At 32.3% G+C, this 20,860-nt stretch overlaps 3 protein-coding genes and 1 long non-coding RNA gene across 4 annotated transcripts; 1 reads left to right on the top strand and 3 right to left on the bottom strand.

The window, feature by feature from the left end:
* Nucleotides 1-3,793: 3,793 nt before the first annotated feature.
* On the bottom strand, nucleotides 3,794-4,922 carry LOC123301317. Its single transcript, XM_044884054.1, has 3 exons — nucleotides 4,864-4,922; nucleotides 4,243-4,797; nucleotides 3,794-4,196 (listed from the first exon to the last, which is right to left on the bottom strand). The coding sequence occupies exons 2-3, from the start codon at nucleotides 4,782-4,784 to the stop codon at nucleotides 3,794-3,796; spliced, it is 945 nt and encodes a 314-aa protein (XP_044739989.1). The 5' UTR covers nucleotides 4,785-4,797; nucleotides 4,864-4,922.
* An 8,549-nt stretch (nucleotides 4,923-13,471) lies between these two features.
* On the bottom strand, nucleotides 13,472-15,003 carry LOC123301316. Its single transcript, XM_044884053.1, has 5 exons — nucleotides 14,966-15,003; nucleotides 14,410-14,439; nucleotides 13,886-14,050; nucleotides 13,620-13,728; nucleotides 13,472-13,504 (listed from the first exon to the last, which is right to left on the bottom strand). The coding sequence occupies exons 1-5, from the start codon at nucleotides 15,001-15,003 to the stop codon at nucleotides 13,472-13,474; spliced, it is 375 nt and encodes a 124-aa protein (XP_044739988.1).
* A 294-nt stretch (nucleotides 15,004-15,297) lies between these two features.
* Nucleotides 15,298-16,641, top strand: LOC123301315. Its single transcript, XM_044884052.1, has one exon. It carries the CDS (start codon nucleotides 15,298-15,300, stop codon nucleotides 16,639-16,641), a length of 1,344 nt encoding a protein of 447 aa, XP_044739987.1.
* A 2,416-nt stretch (nucleotides 16,642-19,057) lies between these two features.
* Nucleotides 19,058-19,428, bottom strand: LOC123300857. Its single transcript, XR_006535412.1, has 3 exons — nucleotides 19,379-19,428; nucleotides 19,234-19,313; nucleotides 19,058-19,151 (listed from the first exon to the last, which is right to left on the bottom strand). It is a non-coding gene; the product is annotated as an uncharacterized LOC123300857 (long non-coding RNA).
* Nucleotides 19,429-20,860: the final 1,432 nt, after the last annotated feature.

The following is a 20,860-nucleotide window of genomic DNA, read 5'->3' as shown; positions in this document are numbered from 1 at the left end:
TTGTTCCAATTTCGTTACGATTAAAAAACAACGTACCATCAATTATTACACAACGAAAACTCGAGGAAGAAACAAGGGGTCAGCATGACAACGAAAAATGGCGAGAACTTCGCAAAAACATGTTGACTTATTCCAACTTCGGTAGGGTTATTAATGGTAAAGAAACAACCTCCCCACATAATTTAGTTAAAAATTTGCTATATGGTGGAGAAGTATTTTCAAAACCAATGGAATATGGTCGTATCAATGAAACGGTGGCATTAAATCTGTATGAAATACAGAAGAATGTAGCAGTTGAAAGATGCGGCCTGTTTATTGACTTTGAAAATCCTTATCTTGGGGCCAGTCTTGATGGTTTGGTTGGGACCGAAGGCATCGTAGAGGTTAAATGCCTCGTTTCGTTAATAGAAGATATTTTGGCCACAAATAAAAAAAAATATTACACTGTGGAGGGAAATAAAATACGGTAAGCTTTTTATTTAATGAAATCTAGAAATGTATTAAATTAATTTACTAACTTCATTTAAATCCATTTCAGGTTGAAACGAAAGCATCCCTAATATTATCAAACACAAGGACAATTAAATATTACCAAACGTGAATTCTGCGATTTGGTAATTTATAATGGAAAAGAAATTGCAGTCGAAAAAATTGTTAGGGATGACGATCTTTGGAAGAATGTAATGCTTCCTAAATTGCAGGCTTTTTATTTAAATTGCATTCTTCCAGAAATTATCGATGCCCGCATTCCAAGAGACATGACAATTCGAACCTGTAATTTGTTTTCCAATGTAGTAATAGGCAGGGAACATTGAAGATACGAAAAAAAAAAAAACGACAATAAATGTGTATGGAACAAGTGATAATTCCATATCAATTTTTGAGAGTTTAAGCCTGGCATATGTGCAAATTTAAACATATTTCCAGGAAATCCAAGTTCCACCTCCTCGCTGGTAACTCTAGGGCAATGCATTTATCCATAGAATGTAGCAAACGGAACAGGGTGACAAAACATGTATGATACATTAATTTCGAAAACTGTTTAAAAAACAACTGACTAAAAAAAACTGTTTTCCAGTGTAACTCTATATAAAAATAAATAGTTATAACTAAAAAGTTACATGTGATTAATATATAAACGTTATGGCATAACAAGTAAAATGGTATAACTGGTTCGTTTTATGTGAAATGAAGTGTACAATGTACATATTAATTTCTTTCAATAGTTAAAAAATAAAAAAGTCAAAAAATAATGTTTTAAAAATAAATAAAAAATTTATGTAGATATACATGTGTTTTTATTTTTTTATATGATTTTGTAATGAGTGAGATATATAATGCATGTTTATAAGTAAATGAGAGGGACAGTATATATGTAGTTTTTGTTTTTCTAAAGTGAAATGACTAAGTGAATATGTGTTTAATTAATTCGCTTCGAGTGTGACTGCAGCGCCACACAAAACATGAACTACGGGAGGCTGTCAGAGTATGTTTTTATATGTATGCCTATAGCAAGAGACAAAAATATAAATAAATATTATATGTAATAATAAAAAAAATTTACATATAAATATGTGACAATTTTACAGGGATTGTGTCATTTTTTTCACTAGTAGTAGTAGTAAACAGTAGGTTAAGTTGCTTGAAATTTATGTCAAAGTCTAAAAATAATACTAAAATCTAAAAATAATAATAATGCTAAGGAAATAATGAAAACAAAAAATAATTAAAAAGTCGTCTCAATGGAATTAATAAATATTTGTTTAATTTATATAATTTTTTATTATTTTTAGATCATGGATATAATCATACGAACAGGATTTCAGGCTATCAGTCATCAAATTGAATTTCAGCCTGAAAGTATGCCCAAGGGCCAAGATCTTGTTCTTGCAGGGCATGTAAGAGAAGTTGAGGGACACAGGCGAGCAAATGGCAGTATTATCATAAACTGTCGTGTTATTCGACAAACCTCGGTCCACGCTACACCTTATGTTACTATATTAAATGTAATTAAAAATTAGATCTTTCATTTGATTATGGTAAATGATGTTAGAATATTGTAATTAGCAGGGTTTTCTATTTCTATTCCAGATAAATATGTGACGGATGTATGCTGTAATTGTGTATATAATAAGAGTAAGCAGTGCAAACACATCGCGGCATTAATTTATTTCATTAATAATGAGGAAAGCGCTTCAAAGAACAGTTATGAGCAGCAGTGGGGCAAGCCGAGCGCACGACAGTTTGCTAAGCAAAAATACTCCAAAGGAGCATATTTTAAAAACATGATGCCGCACAAATACACCCAATTGCATGAACCCCAAACATTATCTGTCACTGAACTGAAAGTCGATTCACCATTAAAACTAATAATGCAAGCGCAATTAAAAAAAGAAAATAAACACACCGTGAGAAATGTAATGAATTCTTTGATAACGCAAGTTGAATTGAACTTGCAGAAAGAAGAATGTGCTGTGTGTATCATTAATTTATTAATTTTCTGTGAAGAATGTTTTATTTACAAAAGCGAGTATGAGTTGGATTATAAAATACGGCAATTTTATCTGGAAAATGTCCAATTATCTGAAGAGGAAATAGTAAATTTGTCATGTGAAACAGTTAAACAGTCTTCAAGTAACAATTGGTTTAAAGCTAGGCGGTTAAGAATATCTGCTAGTTCTAATGTGCATAATATCAAAGTTTTGTGCAGAAAACCAGTTGAATCCCTGGTTTCTGACATGTTAAATCCTAATAAAATTGACAACACCTCAACCAGATACGGATTAAAAATGGAAACTCGAGCCAAAGAAAAATATGCAGAAATAAAAAATTGTACTGTTAAACAGGTTGGAGTGTTGGTTCATAAATTTCAACCTTGGCTGTGTGCAAGCCTTGATGGCGTTGTCACTGATGATGGTTGCATTTCTAAAATAGTTGAATTTAAATGCCCAAGTACTTGTGAAAAGAAACCGATTGTCAATTTAGCTGATAGTTCCAGTAATGTCAAATATTTACAATTTGTTGGCAACAAGTTCAAACTTAAAGAGACTGATGTTTATTATACACAAGTTCAAGTTCAAATGTACGTCAGTGGTACGAGCGTCTGTGATTTTTTTATTTTCTCACCTGTAGAAAATGGTAGTTGTTTAATAGAAGTTCACCGAGACGAAGAATTTTTAAAAACAGTCATTTTAAAAAGCGAAAAGTTTTATTTTCAGCATTACTTACCAGCTTTATATGCGACATTGATTGATCAAGATATTGATAAAGAAAATAACAATTATAATGGCGATAATACAGATATCGTAGATAGTTATGAAGAAGATGAGACTACATACCAAAAAAGAAGCTTTACTGGACGTGATTCTGAGAATATTTTAAAATAATTATTTATTTTTTATAATATATTACTACGTAGAAGTAAGAATTGATGTGATTGTTACAAACAAATTAATTATTAGAAAGTTAAGTAAAGAGTTTTAATAATCGTTGCTTAAAAGTCAACATTTATTAAAAAAAGTAAAGAGTGTTATTGTTTGATACAATAAAAGTCAATTCAGGAGAGTTTAATTATTCGTTATTAGTATGTAAGTTATAAATAAGTTTCAAAGAATTTTATTGTTTATTCCAAAAATTAAGACTGTTTATTTATTTATAAATTTACAGGAAATTAACAATGTCTTGGAAATTTGATTTAGTATGCCATTAATTACTAATTGAACATTGTAAAAAAAAATTCTTGGCTCCAATGCCATAAAAAATATACAATTTTCATAAGTAATAAAATATTTTTTTATCCCTCATTTGCTTCATCAGTTTTATTAGAAATAATTGGAGGCTGTAAATTTACCAAAACACAACAAATGTGCAGAATGTCGTCTATGCAATGAAATAAATGCTGTGGAATTTTATGTAATATTTGATGAGTCCTCAATCGCTGCATGATTCTTTCAACGTGAATCCTAACTCTTGCTACACTATAAGTTTGTTGAGTTTCTTCTTTTGAAAATTCAGTTTTTTTCTCAAGGAAAGGTGGCATAACCATTTTTACTTTCTTGCCACTTGCGTCAATCACTGTTTTAATTTCTGGAAAACCTTTGTCAGCTAAAACAATGTCACCATCTTCCAAGAGGTCTAATAATCCTGACTCTATAGTAAGTTGAGAATCAGATTTTCGTCCTCCAGCAACGTCAGATCTCAAAGAAATAAAACCTCCAGGAGTTATACCAATAAGAACTGAACAGTACACCAAGTCCTGAAAATGTTAATCCAGTTTTTATTTTCATTAAAAAAATCAATAGTCGATCTTTTTTCGATACAATGCACTTTCGTGGTGGGCGTATTTTCGTCAACAAGAAATCAAAATTAGGAAATGATACACCTGCCAGATCAAGGATTTCTCGATCCTTTGTCACTGATGCGAATCCATGGAATCCATGTTTATTATCCGTTTGACTTTCCGTATCAACAAACGTTTTATGAGGAGTGCCACATTCTTTGTTTGCAAATTTTTTATTATTATTACCACAATAAATTTTTATCGGCCTGGTATCTTCTAAAATTTCTGTTTGGGTTTCAGCATGACACATATCGTCTTTGACAAAACGATTACAAATGAATGTTTGAGATTGTACATCAGACCTTGAATAAAAGTCTACTTGACACTCTTGGTCAACTTTTGAAGGCATAACTTGGGAAAATTCAGTCACCACTTCTATCGATTCTGTAGCTTTGCACTCAGGATTTGATGTTAAAGATAATTTTTTTTTCATCCGCCGATTCATTACGCGCTTGAATCTGAAAATATAAAATTATTATTATCATGTCATTGACGTTGATCTAGTTTTACCATATAATTCTTACCTGTTAATAGCAGAAGATTCATTTACTTTCGAACGCTTGTAAATTGAAGGAAATATAGTTGGAATGGACTTAACTCCTCTTCTGATTTTTTACCTCCAATAAAATGATCACTACAAATATAATCGTATGACTTGGGAACCCACGGTGATCCATCAGCACTACAAAAATACATGTTTATTAAATCTTAGCACACTAGTGAATGAATTGATTGCAAAATTGAATTGTTTTTACTCAGATAACTGAAACTTAAGTGTTTACGAATATCTTGCAGACATTAATAAATTTTTTGAATAATATAATAAATGGTAAACACTAAACAAAAAAATTGCATGTGCATGTAGCATATTAAAAAATCGCTGGCATCGATTTTATTGTCCCTTCCATGACTACGCACACAACGAATAGAAGAAAGAAGATTGTATCTGTAATGAATATATATTGTAATCACCCGGTTTATCAATACAGTATAATATAAATTAACATTACTCATCTTAAGAATATCATTATACCATAATTAGAATATTGTAACACTATCAAACTTTATAAACAATTCATATTACTTAAAATTCACCTTATTTGGATAAATCAATTATTATCACGTAAAATCATATATAAGCAATCGATTCATCCAAGTAAAATCAGATCTAAAGTTACAGTTAATTAGTGAACAACTATTATAATTCTTGTAAATAATTCATCATTATTAATTATTGTTCAATAAAGTAAAAAGTCAATTTTAATAGTTTGGTGTAATTATTTCAACAACAAGAGTAAGATCTCATTTAATTATTGTGTTGAATATACTTGTAATCTAGTTTCAAGGAATCAAGGTAGAATACTTGACCCTTGATAAAACGCTAATTAGTGACCAAATATACTAGTAGTCTAGTCAAGGTGCAATTCAACAATACGTATCAAGGTCGGATACTTGATCCGTATACTTAACTAAGTGACCGAATATACTAGTAGGCTAGTCAAGGCACATCAACGGTACGGAGTTGCCTTCTCAACTGCCCTGGTGACAGCGACTGCTAAACAAGTTTGAACATCCTGTAGTGACATCAAGCCTGAGAAAGTTGCCGATCAAAAGGGAATCCAACATAAAACTGGTGACAGCGGTGGGATACAACACATTGGAACAAAAATAACTTCATTGGATCACTTCAGTGACTTAGTTGTATTCAACAATCCAAGTCCCTTTCAACAAACCGTAAGTCTTTGAACAAAACATTAATTATTGTGTTCAAATTATCTACAAAAACCTAAATCCTTATCAAATTTTAACAAACTCTCAAATTCACAATGTCTCGCGACGGTAGCGATTAGCGAAAGCCGCTTAAATTCCACAACAGACAACGCTGGTAACGATGTCGACGAACAGGTTGCCACAATGTCTTTAGAATTCCTTTGCAAACTCATAACTCCTTTTAATGGAGATCGAGAGGAAGTTGAAAACTTCCTTCTTAACGCAAAACATGCACACGAGTTCGCACAGCCGAACCAAGTGTTGCCTCTATTCGCTTTTACATTATCAAAAATTTCGAGTAGCGTAAAAAATAAATTAAATCTTACAGAAATCACAAATTTCCATGCGCTTAAAATCGCATTAATAAGATTGTATGTAGATCATACACACTATACACAACTCATGGAGGATCTGGAAACAATTAAACAAAAAACAAATGAATCCGTTACTGACTATTACATGAGACTAGAAAAATTAACTAACAGATGCTTGTCTGCGGTCAAAACAACAGGAAATGATGATCCTGAACTCTTAAGAGGAAAGATGGCTTTTATAAAAGACACAGCACTTAGACGTTTCATTTTTCATTCTATCCCTGAAATTTCACGAGTCCTTCGAATTCACAGAACTCTAGACAATATCAACGAAGCATTCAGTGTTACAGTATCTGAAGAAAAAGCACTACAAATGTACAAAAAACTTAGTAACTTCTCTTCAGAAAATAAATATTGTCGAAATTGTGAATCAAAGAGTCATTATACTAAAGATTGTCGAAGTAAATCAAATTCATCTTATAACTCTGAAAAACTATCAAGCAATAAATTTTGTAATTATTGTAAAAAGAAGGGCCATGAAATACAGGATTGTTTTAAAAAGAAATACAGTGACGAAAAACGTAACGCACAAAATCCTCCAAATCCTCGCGTAAATCATTTAAACTCCAAAATGTCCGAGCTGAATGTCGCAACATCGGAAGATTGCATTAAATCGACACAAGTAATCCAAATGCTAGATTAAAGAAAATCAAATTCAAGTCGGATAACGCAAAAACTAAAGAATTCATCTTCTTCGTGGATACAGGCGCATCTATTTCAATAGTGACAAATTAAAAATGTCATCAAAGAAACTCCATTTCACCCCAGACATTAAATCATGTTAAAAGATATCGGAAATACAGAAGCCATCAATACACTAGGGAAAGTTCAGTTAACGTTATCTGCACAAAATTTTAATTGCAAATACAATTTTTACTTTGTAAATGCAGACAAAATTAATATAGAATTCGATGGTATAGTTGGCCACGATTTTCTATCAAAATTCAACGCAAAAATTGATTATTCTTCAAACGCCCTAACGCTATCTCATTCACCTGAAATAATTTCAGTTAAACCACGCAGTCAACAACAAATTCCAATAAATGTTATAAATGATACGACTGGTATTATTGTTAAATCAAAACTAAATTTAGATGAATCAATTATTATTTCTGATCATCTACTAATCAATAAAAATACAAAATCCTATCCAATCATAAATGTATCTGATAAAGAAATTAAGATACCCATTCCACTAATTCATTTAATAAATAGAAATGAACATTATCCCTCAAGAGGAAATCCTTCATACAAAATTCAGTCTACATAAATCGAATAAAAATGATCGTATCAAACTCTTAAAAGAAAATATTTGAACCGATCACATGAAACGAGAAGAAAAAGAATCTCATTCAAATTTGTGAAAATTTCAAAAATATCTTCCATTTAACCGGTGACTTACTAACATCGACTAAATCAATCAAACATGAAATAGTAACCACCGATCCATCCCCTATCTTCACTAAAACTTACCGATATCCTAAGGTTCATGAAACCGAAGTTAACAAACAAATTCAAGCAATGTTGGAACAAATTATTATCCAACCGTCAACTTCCCCATGGTCCTCTCCGGTCTGGGTTGTCCCAAAGAAGCTGGACGCATTCGGAAATAAGAAGTGGCGTGTCGTGATAGATTACAGGAAGCTTAATGAGGTAACAATCTATGACGCGTATCCTCTACCTAACATTGAAGAAATTCTAGACCAACTTGGTCAATCTATATACTTCACTACGCTGGATCTTGCTTCCGGCTTCCATCAAATAGAAATGAACGAAAACGAGACAAAAGACAGCATTCACAGTTCCATCAGGTCATTATGAATTTAATCGAATGCCTTTTGGTCTCAAAAACTCCCCAAGTACATTTCAGCGTTTAATTCTGTACTTAGTGGACTTCAAGGCAGTGACTGTTTTGTTTATCTAGACGACATAGTCATCTACGCCGACTCACTAGACAATCACAACAACAAACTTTATAAAGTATTCCAAAAACTACGCGACCACAACTTAAAGCTACAGCCTGATAAATGCGAATCTCAGGAAAGAAGTAGCATATCTAGGACACATCATCACTAGCGATGGTGTTCGACCAAATCCAGAAAAAGTAGAAGCCATCACGAAAATCAAGCAACCGAAAAATCCAAAAGATATAAAGTCATTTCTGGGTCTCGTTGGCTACTATCGTAAATTCATACCAAATTTTGCTAAAATAGCAAAACCCTTAACCAGTCTATTAAAAAAGGACACTCCGTTCAAATGAACTGAAAAATGTCAAGACTCATTTGACAAATTAAAAAATTCATTAATCTCAAAACCAATTCTTCAATATCCAAATTTTAATAAACCCTTTGTTCTAACCACAGATTGTTCCAATGAAGCTCTAGGTAGTGTACTATCTCAAGGCGAAGTCAATTCAGACCTACCTATGTCGTACTATTCACGAACATTAAACGCTGCGGAACAAAATTACTCCACAACCGAAAAAGAATTGTTAGCAATCGTCGATTCAGTTAAACACTTTAGGCCGTACCTATATGGCCAAACATTTAATATTATCACAGACCATCGCCCCTTAACATGGCTCATGAATTGTAAAGATCCATCTTCACGACTCGTTCGATGGAGATTAAAACTAATGGAATATGATTATAAAATATTATATAAACCTGGGAAATTAAACTCAAATGCAGACTGCTTCAGCAGACCTATTCATAATATAAATCCAATCACTAATTTCTCAAATTTCCAGAAATTTCACCAACAAACACTAGATATACCCGAACCTAAAAGAGATATATCCAGTCTCGAAAATATCTCAAATCTCATAATCCCTTACTCTTGTGATCTTTCAAAAAATAATAAATAGTCATACTACGTAGAAGAAAACTGTCCTAATTTAAAAAAGATCAACCATAAACCCGGCGAAGTCGCAATTCTAAAATCCTTGAAAGAAAAACAAAAAATAATCTTAATATTCGTTAAGCAATATTTCAATGACAACATTGAATATCCAACCTTATTCGAATGTTTGAAAAATTTAAAATCAATGCTTGAAATTGACAATTTTAATTATCTCACTATTACCAATATTCCATACAATAATCCCAATATAAAGCTGGATACATTCAAGTCAATGTTACACTATTTATTCCCAAATAAAGATGTACAAGATGTAAAGATGATCAACTGACAAAAACTAACTTAAAACCCAATAAATCCCCTATGATTATCACTATAACATCCAAATCATTCAATGAACAAATCGCAATGGACATAATGGGTCCATATCCTGAAACAAACAGTGGAAACAGATTTATCCTGACTATATTCGCTCTGTGCGCGACTTCAGCGCCATGGCACGTTTGAACTACAGGGGGCTATTGTGTAATTAATATATTTATTATGTATTGAATGGCTGTCAGAAATGATAATATCGAATGATGAATAAAAAAATGTTTTTTTAATTAAAGGAAATATTTATAATAAATATTTGTTAATGTAAAGTGTTCTTGTGCATTAAAAAGTTAAATGTAAGTATATTTAATACCGAAAAAGTAGCATAGAAGTTAGCACACATAAAGATAGGTTAACTGAAATCAGACTGAATTCAAATAAAAAGAAAATAGAGAAAAATTATAAGAAAACTTGAATAAACATTTAATTATTTTTTTTTATAAGTAAATTTAGATTAAACGAAATTACCAAAATATTTTATTGTTTCAAAATTCTACAAATTAAAAGTGCTGATTGTTGTAGAGTACAAAAAAAATAGATTATGTTTGCTAACTAAAATTAACATATTACAATTCAATAATAAAGCTGGGAAAAATTTATCATTTTTATTTTTAGATTTGGATTTAAAATGGAAACCATAATAAAAACGGGATTTCAATCAATAACCCACGAAATTCAGTTCCAGCCACAGACATTGGTAAAAGAAAAAAAGCTGGTTCTTGCTGAACATGTCCGAGAGGTAGAAGAGTTTCGCAAGAATAACGAAAGCTATTTGATTAAATCGCGAGTAATCAGGCAAGCATCTGTCCATGCAACAGCTTACACCACGAGTTTAAAATTAAATGTAGAACGATATGTGATTGATGTTCAATGTAATTGCGTTTATAATCAAAGTAAAAAATGTAAACACATCGCTGCGCTGATTTACTTCATAAATAATGAAAATAGTGCTTCAAAAACAAGTATTGAACAGCAATGGGGCAAACCCAGTGCTCGACAATTTGCCAAAGACAAGTACTCGAAGGGAGCATATTTTGAAAACATGATACCTCACAAATATGATCAACTACATGATTCAAAAGACGTAGAAATCTCCGAATTGGTGTCTGACTGTCCGTTGAAACAAATTTTAATTGCTCAATCTAGTAAAAATAATTTCCACACTGTTCGAAATGTCCTGAACTCATTAATAACGCAAGTTGAACTTAATATCGAGAAGGAAGACTGTGCAGAATGCGTAAATAATTTTTTAATTTTTTACAAAGAACATCTTACTTATTCACGTATTTATGAACTAGATAACAATATTAACCCTGGAGTGGTCGCGCGGATTACATATGTAATCCACCTATACAAAATTGATATTTTCTACGAATCGGTTTGCGTTTATTTGTTGCGCCTCTAGGTACTTTCAAATAAATGCTCGGGTGACGCGCTCAGTGCAGCGCAAGCTCCGGACTCGCGCGGTTGTGACACAGGAGGTCCGTAAAGTGTGCGGACTACAATTGTAATCCGCGCGACCAATTACGTAAGTTTTTTTTTCATTGATTTACTACGTTTTCGATTATTTTATGATGAAATTTTGTTATATTTTCGTTTATTTAGAAAAATAATGTTTTATTTTGTTTTGTTAATGTTAAAATATTGTATTATGATGTTCTTTTCAAGAAAACAATGGATAATCGACGTGATGCACTAATTGAGTCGTGGCTGGCTGAAGATGATGTTGGTAATGAAGATTATATAGCTGAGTCAAGCTCCGACGAGGAAGTCGATAATGTGGAAGAGCAAGGACATCAATCGGAATCCGAGCAGGAGCAAGACGAACCAGGTGTGGGATCCTACGAAAGCTCTGAAGAAGATGATCCTCTGCCACGTCGCCGGCGCACTGATTTTTACATAGGAGTGGATGAAACATTGTGGTCAAAAATAATTCCCCGAAATAGAGGGAGAGTACGAAGTCATAATATAGTGTTTGTGCTTCCTGGTCCGAAAGGAATAGCTCGTCAAAAAACAACTATTGAAGATTGTATATCCCTATTTTTTGACGATCATATTATTCGCCTTATTACTAAATATACTAATAAGAAAATTTCTTATATCACGGAGAAATACAGAAGAGAACGAGATGCTAGACAGACCAATGAAACTGAAATTAGAGGCTATATTGGAATATTACTGATGGCTGGAGTAGTTGGCAAAAGAAAAAGTACTGGTATAATATTTGAACACATAAAACATACAGGGATCGACGCAATATATTTAACTATGTCTGAACAAAGATTTAAATTTTTAACAAGAGTCTTACGTTTTGACGATATTGAAAACCGTCAAGATCGTGCCAGAATTGACAAACTAGCCCCAGTAAGAGAAATTTTTGACTTGATCCTTGCAAATTTTCAAAAACATTTTGTTCCTAGTGCGGAAATGACATTGGATGAACAGCTGGTAGCTTTTCGAGGCCGCTGTTCTTTCAGGCAATACATGCCAAGTAAACCAGCAAAATACGGGGTGAAAATTTTTGCGCTTGTTGATGTTCACTATCCCTACACATACAACTTGGAAATTTATGCTGGCCAACAACCAGATGGTCCTTTTCGCTTGAGCAATGAAAGACATGGCATTGTTATGAGAATAACAGAGCCTGTTTTAGGCAAAAATATGAATATCACCATGGATAATTGGTTTTCTTCACTTCGAACTGCAAAAGAACTTTTTGAAAATGGTACTACTATGGTCGGGACGGTGCGGAAAGATAAACGGGAAGTTCCTCGGGAATTTCTTTCAATTTGGGTTTCACTCACCATGCACACTAGTATCTTACGTGCCGAAGCCCAACAAAGTTGTTATTTTGATGTCAACGATGCACAATGATGCCACAATTGATAAAGACTCTGGAGATAAACGAAAGCCAGAAATCATCACTTATTACAATAGGACGAAGAATGGAGTCGATCTGGTGGATAAAATGTGTTCCATGTATGATGTTGCAAGAAACTCAAGAAGATGGCCCCTTACAATTTTCTTCAGCATATTGGAGGTTGTAAATTTACTAAAACACAACAGATGTGCAAAATGTCATTTATGCAATGAAGTAAATTTTCTGGAATTTTATTCAGTATCTGATATGTTCTTAAACGCTGCATGATCCGTTCTACGTGAATTTTTACTCGTGCAACACTGTATGTTTCTAGAGTTTCTGCTTTGGAAAATTTATTTTTCTTTTCCAAAAACGGTGGCATAATTATATTTACTTTTTTACCACTTGCATCTATGACCGTTTTAATTTCAGGAAAACCTTTATCAGCTAATACTTTGTCACCATCTTCTAACAAATCAAGCAACCCTGATTCTATTGTCAGCTGAGAATCTGACTTCCGTCCTCCAGCAACAGCGTCGCCGTTGTACAGCGTCGATATCAGGCCAAAATACTAAATTTCTTGTTGCACCCGCAAGGTCTTGTAAAGTTTCGAAAAATATTCTTGAAACCGTTGTTCTATGTACACTGAATAATACGCCAAGGGCTGAAAATGTTAACCCGGTTACTCACTCTTATTAATAAAAATTCGAAATTTTCAAAACTCACTCCTGCAAGATCTATCAACTCATTTTTATTTTTTATCGATGAAAAGCCAATGAACTGAGTAATGTCAGATTGCATTTGTTGATTAACGAATGTTGTATGAGGAGTACCACATTTTTTGGAGATGCATTTTTTTTTATCAATTTTAACTTTAATTGACCTATAGGTATACTATAGTATCGTCGATAATTTCTGTTTGAGTCTCTGCAAGACATATTTCATTTTTAACATATCTATTACATATAAATGTGTGAAAATTGACATTAGACTCTGAATGGAAGTTAACTTGACACTCTTGATCAACTCTCAAATGAGTTACTGTCGGCGGATCTTCAGTAATCATTTCTTGCAATTCATTAACTTCAGGCTCAGGATTGAGTGCTGAAGATGCATTTTTGTTCTGCCGGCGGTCCATTAAGCGCTTAAATCTGAAAAATTTATTACACAATAGTTCATATTATTTGATTGCTGATAATCACAAATTTTAATAGCGACAGTATTTATTTATAAAATAATCTAAAATTTATAGTAATACTCTCCTTTTTAGTTTTTAAATTATGTTAATTTCAATATATTATTACTCACCTATTCGTGACCATTAACTCATTAACTTTTTTAGATTTATAAACTGTAGGAAATTTAGTAGGAATGTAGCTGGGACTCGATTCTATGTCAGACTTTTGGCCTCCAATAAAATGATCACTACAAATATAATAATGTGCCTTTGGAGTCCACAATGAGCCATCAATACTGCAAGGAAAATTGAAAATTTTTAATATTTAATATTTAAAATTTATGATCATTGGTATGGATAATCTTTTAGTTTAATATAATAAGTAGCAAAGAGTAAATGAATCTTAAATAATAAATGAAAAGTTTATAATAAAAAATTCAATCTTATTTTTTTATATATAATTAATTATTATTAATTATGCTAAATTTATAAATGTTTACTAATAATTACCCTAAGCATGCTATAATAATTAATCTAAATTCACATAAGAATTTAATTGATTGATTTTAATACGGATTATAATTAAATAATTATAATTATGTGATAAATAAAATATTAATTGACTAGTACTCAGCTGTCACTGGACAATACCAACTGTATATGATTTTCATGGTTGGTATTCAAACTACGAACGCGCGCCTTACTTGCAGTTTAAACTTGTAAACATAACCCCGAACTGTCAACTTGATTGTATTTATCGTGAACTCTGAGTTTATTAATAAAAAAAAATAATATTTATAAATAAAAATGAAGCGAGCCAGACTATCCGGAAGATTTATAAAAAAAATCAGAATTACAAAAAGTCACAAAAGGTAAAGAAACATTAGAAAGTTATCATAAAAATACAAAACACAAAAAAAACAGAAAGTGACGACGGTGAAAAGTTTTGTGTAAAAGGAAACAGGATAATAAATATTGAATATTTATTAAAACAATTGGTATGTACCAAATGTTCTAATCGTTTAAATTTAGAATTTATTAAAGGGGAAGTAAAATTTGGACTGGCATCAACATTTAATTAAAGTTGAATGTGATAAATGTTCATTTTTTAATCACATTCATTCATCAAAACGAGTTTACGGCAAAAAATGCGCGAAAGCTCTTTTCGACGTTAATTGTCGTACAGCTTTAGGTATATTTCAGTTATTTACTTATTTAAAAAATTCTTTAATTGCAGATCTTTAACCATAAATAATTTATTTTATTTTTATTATAGCATGTATTGATGCAGGATTTGGACACGATCCATTGATACGTTTTTTTGAAAATATGGACATTTCACCACCAACTGCCAAAACTTTAAAAGCAGCAGAAAATGAAATGGGAGATGGATTCGTAACAGTGGCTTCAGAAAGTTATCGGAAAGCTATCGAGGAGGAAAAAGCACTTACAATCGCCGAATTAGAAGCTTCAGAGTATAATATTCTTTAGATTGGATTTGTTGTTTTTCTTCTATTGTTTACATATTGCTTATCTTCTATACATGTTTTCTGTTGCATGTGCTATACACAGTTCTACACGTCGCCCTTATGTTCCTCCTGAGGCTAAAGAAAATACAACGTATTTAACTATTTCATATGATTTTGGCTGGAGCAAAGTAGGATTTACAAGTAAAACTGGTCGAGGATCTGTTATAGGAGTTTTATCGAAGAAAATTTTAGCTGCGGATGCGTTTACAACTGGCTGTGGTATGTGTGCTCGAGGTCATGATAAATCAGATCATGAATGTTGCACAAATTGGTCAGGAAGTTCGAAAGCTATGGAAGCTGCTATGGGTGTTAAACTGATGCTACAAAATAAGTTATTTGACGAAGCTAAAGTTGAAATTGGAACTTTCATTGGTGATGATGATGCTTGCACTTATTCAGCTGTTCAAAGACAAGCCTCTCATAAAATATTAAAATTGTCCGATGGAAATCATGTGAGGAAAAAATTTGGGTCTGAACTTTATAAGCTTAGCTCAACATTTAAAGAACTTAATGCTGTCGTTATTCCACACATAAAAAAGTGTTTTAATTATGCACTAGATCAGAACCGGCATAATGCTGAAGATGCTAAGAAAGCTTTATTAAATATTGTCAATCATCTTTATGGTGAATATGACAATTGCGGAGATTGGTGCAAAGCTAAAGATAATCCTCATTACATCTATAAAAGCTTACCTAAGGGTGAACCTCTTCAGAATCAAAATTTAAGAGCAGCTTTGACTAAATGCTTGACAGGTTTTTCACAGCGGACCACAAAGATTGCTCATGGTGGCTCGTCACAACCTAATGAATCTTTCAATCATATGGTTGCCATGAAATACCCTAAAAGCCGTCATTATGCTGAATCCAATTCGTATAAATATCGTACGGCGGCAGCGTGTTGTCAAAAAAACTTAGGTATTTCATACATGAAAGATGTTTACTCGGCGGTTGGTTTGTCTGTAAGTGAGAGTATGATCAAATTTTCAGCAAGGCGTGATGTACAGCGAGAGAAGAGAGCAGTGAGACAAAATTCGGTCAGCTACAAACGTGCACGTTGTGAACGAAAGTTGAAGAAACAACGTAAAACATATCAACAGGAACAACGAGAAGGCATTTCTTATCAGTCAGGTGATTTCAATATCCCTACTGATTTTAGTGATGAAAATTACACAGCTGAAAGCCCTTTCGTTGTTGTTGATATTGAAACAACAAGTTTTTATGAAACAGCTGACATAATTCAAATTGCCGCTACGCATGGTACCACTGAGTTTGTCAGGTACATTTTTCCTGTACAACGCATCGATAATAAAGCTAGCGAAGTTAATGGTTTTTCAGTGATTGTCTCTCAAAATAATTAATTTATCTGTATCAAAATAATTCTATCATCACAACGACTCCACCATTAAAAGCAGCTGAAGAATTTTTACACTTCTTAGAGTCATGTGGCCCAAGAGCTTTTTTAGTTGGGCACAATGTCATTAAATTTGATGCACCACGCATCATTCGATGGCTTATAAAATTTAACTTGTTTATTCGATTTCAAGAGCTTCTTTATGGTTTTATTGACTCGATTCCACTGATAAGCCAAGGTAAAATAAAAAAATTAGAAGAGCTTGCAAGAAATTATTTAATTACTGAGGAATGGAAAACTATTATTGAAAATGCACATGATGCACTCGTTGATTGCAAAATATTACAAGCTTTACTGGAGCTATTTAAAGTAGACCGTTCGAAATTGATAAATAATGCTAAAAAATTAAAAGATGTAATCGAAAATTTATCGATTGCGAAAAACAAAAAGTTGATTATTCAATCACTACAGCCCTTAGCAGATGGAGGTGTATCGAAATATATTATAAATAAAATTGCTTCGATTGGCATAACTTATGATAAATTAAAACAAATACATAAAAACTCAAGTGACGAAGGCTTAAGATTGTGCTTAAGCAAAAGTACCTCAACCGTTCAAGGTAAAATAAAACCTGTCGTCACTGCGTCCAAAAAAATTATCAATATAATTACTACAATTATTACAAATGCAAATAATCAGGAAACTGATGAAGATTCTTCTAATGATTTGGAAAATTTTAACTGTCAATCGGACTCTGATTCTGATTCAAAGCAATGTAACTGTGTAAATTATGACTGGGACTCTGACACAGAGGACGAAGCAGACAGCTAGATATTTATTGTTGCATGCTTTCATTATTTTATGTTATTTTGTGCATTATATGTTGTTTTGTTTAATCTGTGTACTATTATTTTCGTAAATTTTGCATGTACTCAAATGTCTAATGATTTTTACATTTTTCAGATGCTTTAAAAAATTTCATTTATTCTTAGTTTTAATATATATAAAGAAATTACTTCGTTTAAAAATAAATTTAATATTATAACAAATATTTTCTCTATTTAGTAATGTTTAATATCCTTCAATTGTCATATACCATTTATAAGTGTATTAAAAAACTCTAGTTATTATTTGAATATGGCGCGCTTAGCGGAGCCGCCATTTTTCCCCTAGTAAACATGGAGGAGAGAGTGTCTCCGATAAACAACAGCGATAGAAGCCGCTTGGCGATATTAAAAAATTAATTAAATCAAAAGTATGTGGTAAATTATTCTGAAAATTTTACAGTGTGTATTTGAGACATTGTTCTATCGATTATTAAGTTTTTTTTGTGGGGTCAAGTTTGCCAATTTTTTACAAACCCTCAATTTCCGGAGTTATTGAACAAGGACACTCATAAGAGCTCGTGTATTTTTGCATAATTTTAATTAATTATATCTCTTAAACGGTGTGGTAAAAAAATCTGATTTTTTTTATACAGGTGTATTTAATCATAATCTTTCAAATAAATATAAAAAAATATGGGGTCAAGTTTAAGTCATTTGGCTACCAAACTACCTTAATAATAATATTTCCTAGCATTTTCTGAACTTACTGTTTTTTTAAGTTTTACTCCTTTCAAGATTTTTATTATTACCGATAGTAAGGTTATGATTCTACTTACTTTTGTCTCCTAACAGCGGCTATCCATTTTTTCCTTTGATTTATTTTCCAACTTGCTGTTGGAAATTTATAAAAATGACAAGCACTTTTTCTACCTGTATTCTTACAACTAACAACACAACAACTTTTGTGACTCATTTTATGTTATGTTATTTAAATAAATTTTAAATAACAATTCACTTGTATATTTAGCTAACTCGAAACATAAAAACAGCCCCCCGTAGTATCGGATATAGCCACGGGTAGCGCTGACGGTAAATCAGTTTCTCCCCACCATGGCTTCGCACTGAGCGAATAGGATGATTTAACAAAATATATACAAGCTTATCCTATGACAAATCATAATGCAGAAATTGTAGCGATTCACTTACTTAAATATTGTTCTATTTTCGGATTTCCATCTTATATTCTCGCGGACCAAGGTACTGAATTTACCTCAAAATTATTTAAAGAAATATCTAAACTATTACAAATCAAACGAAGTCTCGAACGTACACATCTAACTCTTAGAGACTATATTAGATGTTATATTGATAAGAACCATGACTGGGATGAACCAATATCCCTGGCAACATTTTCTTACAACACACACAAACACAAATCAACCCAAGAAATACCTTATACATTAGTATTCGGAGAAAAACCAAAAATCCCTTCTCTATTTGAAAATGAAAAAAATAAACCTGCATATTCTGTTATGTAGTGAATCTGCTAAAAATACATTAGTAGATTCAGCCTTATTTATAGGGAAATTTCATCAGAGTCACTGCATAACATAACTTCATACAAACATAATAGTTATGTTTTTGTTCAACTGGTTGGTGACAATTTTGCCTCCAAAACCCCACCTACATCCTAAAACAGAAAAACAACGATCTTACCCCTTTTCTCAATTATTATCTGAACTTCGTAGTGAAGACACGTATAAAATAATTACTTAAATTGTTTCAATCGAGTAGCATTACTTAAATTGTTTCAATCAACTGTGCTTCGATTTTGTACTTTCTGGATAAATACCTAAAACAAAATAAATTATCTTTAAACAAATTCATCTTTTTTTATTATTCAAAATACGAGATTACCTGTGGAAGATACGTCCAACACGTGGGTTTCAATTAGGAGTTTGTCATCCAAGAATCGGAGGATATTAAATTAAAACTCCAATTATATAACGGATTTCGACAAGTCTATGCTCCAAGGGATTGAACACTCAACATTTTACAGGTAAACATAACCTACAATTTTATCCAACATAGTCCAAATTTGATTGTAATTATCCCACTAATACGAACACACCTAAAAGTTTCGCCAACACAAGAACAGATTGGACATTCATCCAAATCGCGACGTCGAATTATACAAACGATAAATTCCACGTTCATCGTACACATATGTATTTGACATTTGAGTTTCTGAAATTTATTACTAACAACTGTCAATAAGTAAAGTCGGACTCACATAAGTTGAACCATTTGTGAATCAAACGGACAGTTCCGTACCCAAATTTGAACAACATTTAGTCGACGTCGTTTGGACTCATGTCTAATTCGTTCAGCCTGCATGAACCCAGGTTTGTCAACATCTAAGCTTGCTAGTGAACCAGCCTCAAAGGACCTCTGGGAAATTGGGTGCCCCATACAAATTCCACATTTAACACCCTCACACGTGACGGACCCCAAAACTCCAACACCAGTTCACCAATAATTGGGAACCAGGGCAACTACATAGCAATTCCAAGACACGACAAACAAACTAAAACTCATTCGCGAAACTGCGAAAGAACAATTAATTAAAACAAAACACTCTTCAAAAATACATTACGATAAAACTCACAACCGCATATATCAATTCACAGAAAACCAACTTGTCTTACTAAAAGACAATTCATCTAAGGCTCAAAATACAAAATTAAATCCAGAATTTAAAGGTCCTTACAAAATCATTCAAATCCACAATAACAATACAGCCACTTTAGAAATATCTAAAGAAAAACTGATTCAGCCAATCTAGACGAAAAAACGGCCGGACCTGAAAAAAATTTCAATGGTGAATCTGAGGTTATATATCGTTAGGGAGGCATGTAAATAACTTTAAAAAAAATTAAGAGAATTTTTCGTTCCGCTGTTTTTGAGAAAATCCAAAAAAAATGGGAAAAAAAATTTGGAATGCGTTTTTCTCGGAATCTATTGATTTAAGGGAAAAGTTTTTCAAATAAAAAATGTAGAGGACATTGTCGGCTACATTTTATGTCATTGAAGCAACGTCATACGAGTTAAATTACAAAAAGTAGGTGGCGCTAAAGTATCAAAAAAAGTGTTTTTCACGATTTTCATTAAGAAAAAATGATTTTTTTGTAAAAGTGTAAATGAGAAAATTATTTGACTCAAAATTAGCTTCAACTTTTATTTAAACAATTTTTATGAAAAACTTACCGTTTCCGAGCTATAGGCCAAAAATGCAACGCACCGTAGTTAACGGTTCTTTTGTAACTTTCGCCGGGCGAGTCGGCATAGTACGAACAAAGGACCGGTTTCTAACATCTGCCTAACTGTCTATGAATAGTA

This window comes from Chrysoperla carnea, chromosome 5 (assembly GCF_905475395.1).
Source record: "Chrysoperla carnea chromosome 5, inChrCarn1.1, whole genome shotgun sequence".
Lineage (NCBI taxonomy): Eukaryota > Metazoa > Arthropoda > Insecta > Neuroptera > Chrysopidae > Chrysoperla > Chrysoperla carnea.
This window is presented reverse-complemented; position numbering and strand designations above follow the sequence as displayed.

Bases quoted from the DNA above. Each gene is read 5' to 3' on its own strand.
- LOC123301316 (XM_044884053.1), bottom strand. From the start codon at position 15,003: ATGGTTAAAGATCTGCAATTAAAGAATTTTTTAAATAA. The intron at 14,051-14,409 runs GTTGGTATTGTC...TTTTCCTTGCAG, and splicing joins AACCATGAAAATCATATACA to TATTGATGGCTCATTGTGGA. The intron at 13,505-13,619 runs GTAACTCATTTG...TATGTCTTGCAG, and splicing joins TTACTGAAGATCCGCCGACA to AGACTCAAACAGAAATTATC.
- LOC123301315 (XM_044884052.1), top strand. From the start codon at position 15,298: ATGTTTTCTGTTGCATGTGCTATACACAGTTCTACACGTCGCCCTTAT.
- LOC123301317 (XM_044884054.1), bottom strand. From the start codon at position 4,784: ATGAATCGGCGGATGAAAAAAAAATTATCTTTAACATCAAATCCTGAG. The intron at 4,197-4,242 runs GTTCAGTTCTTA...TATTTCTTTGAG, and splicing joins TTTTCAGGACTTGGTGTACT to ATCTGACGTTGCTGGAGGAC.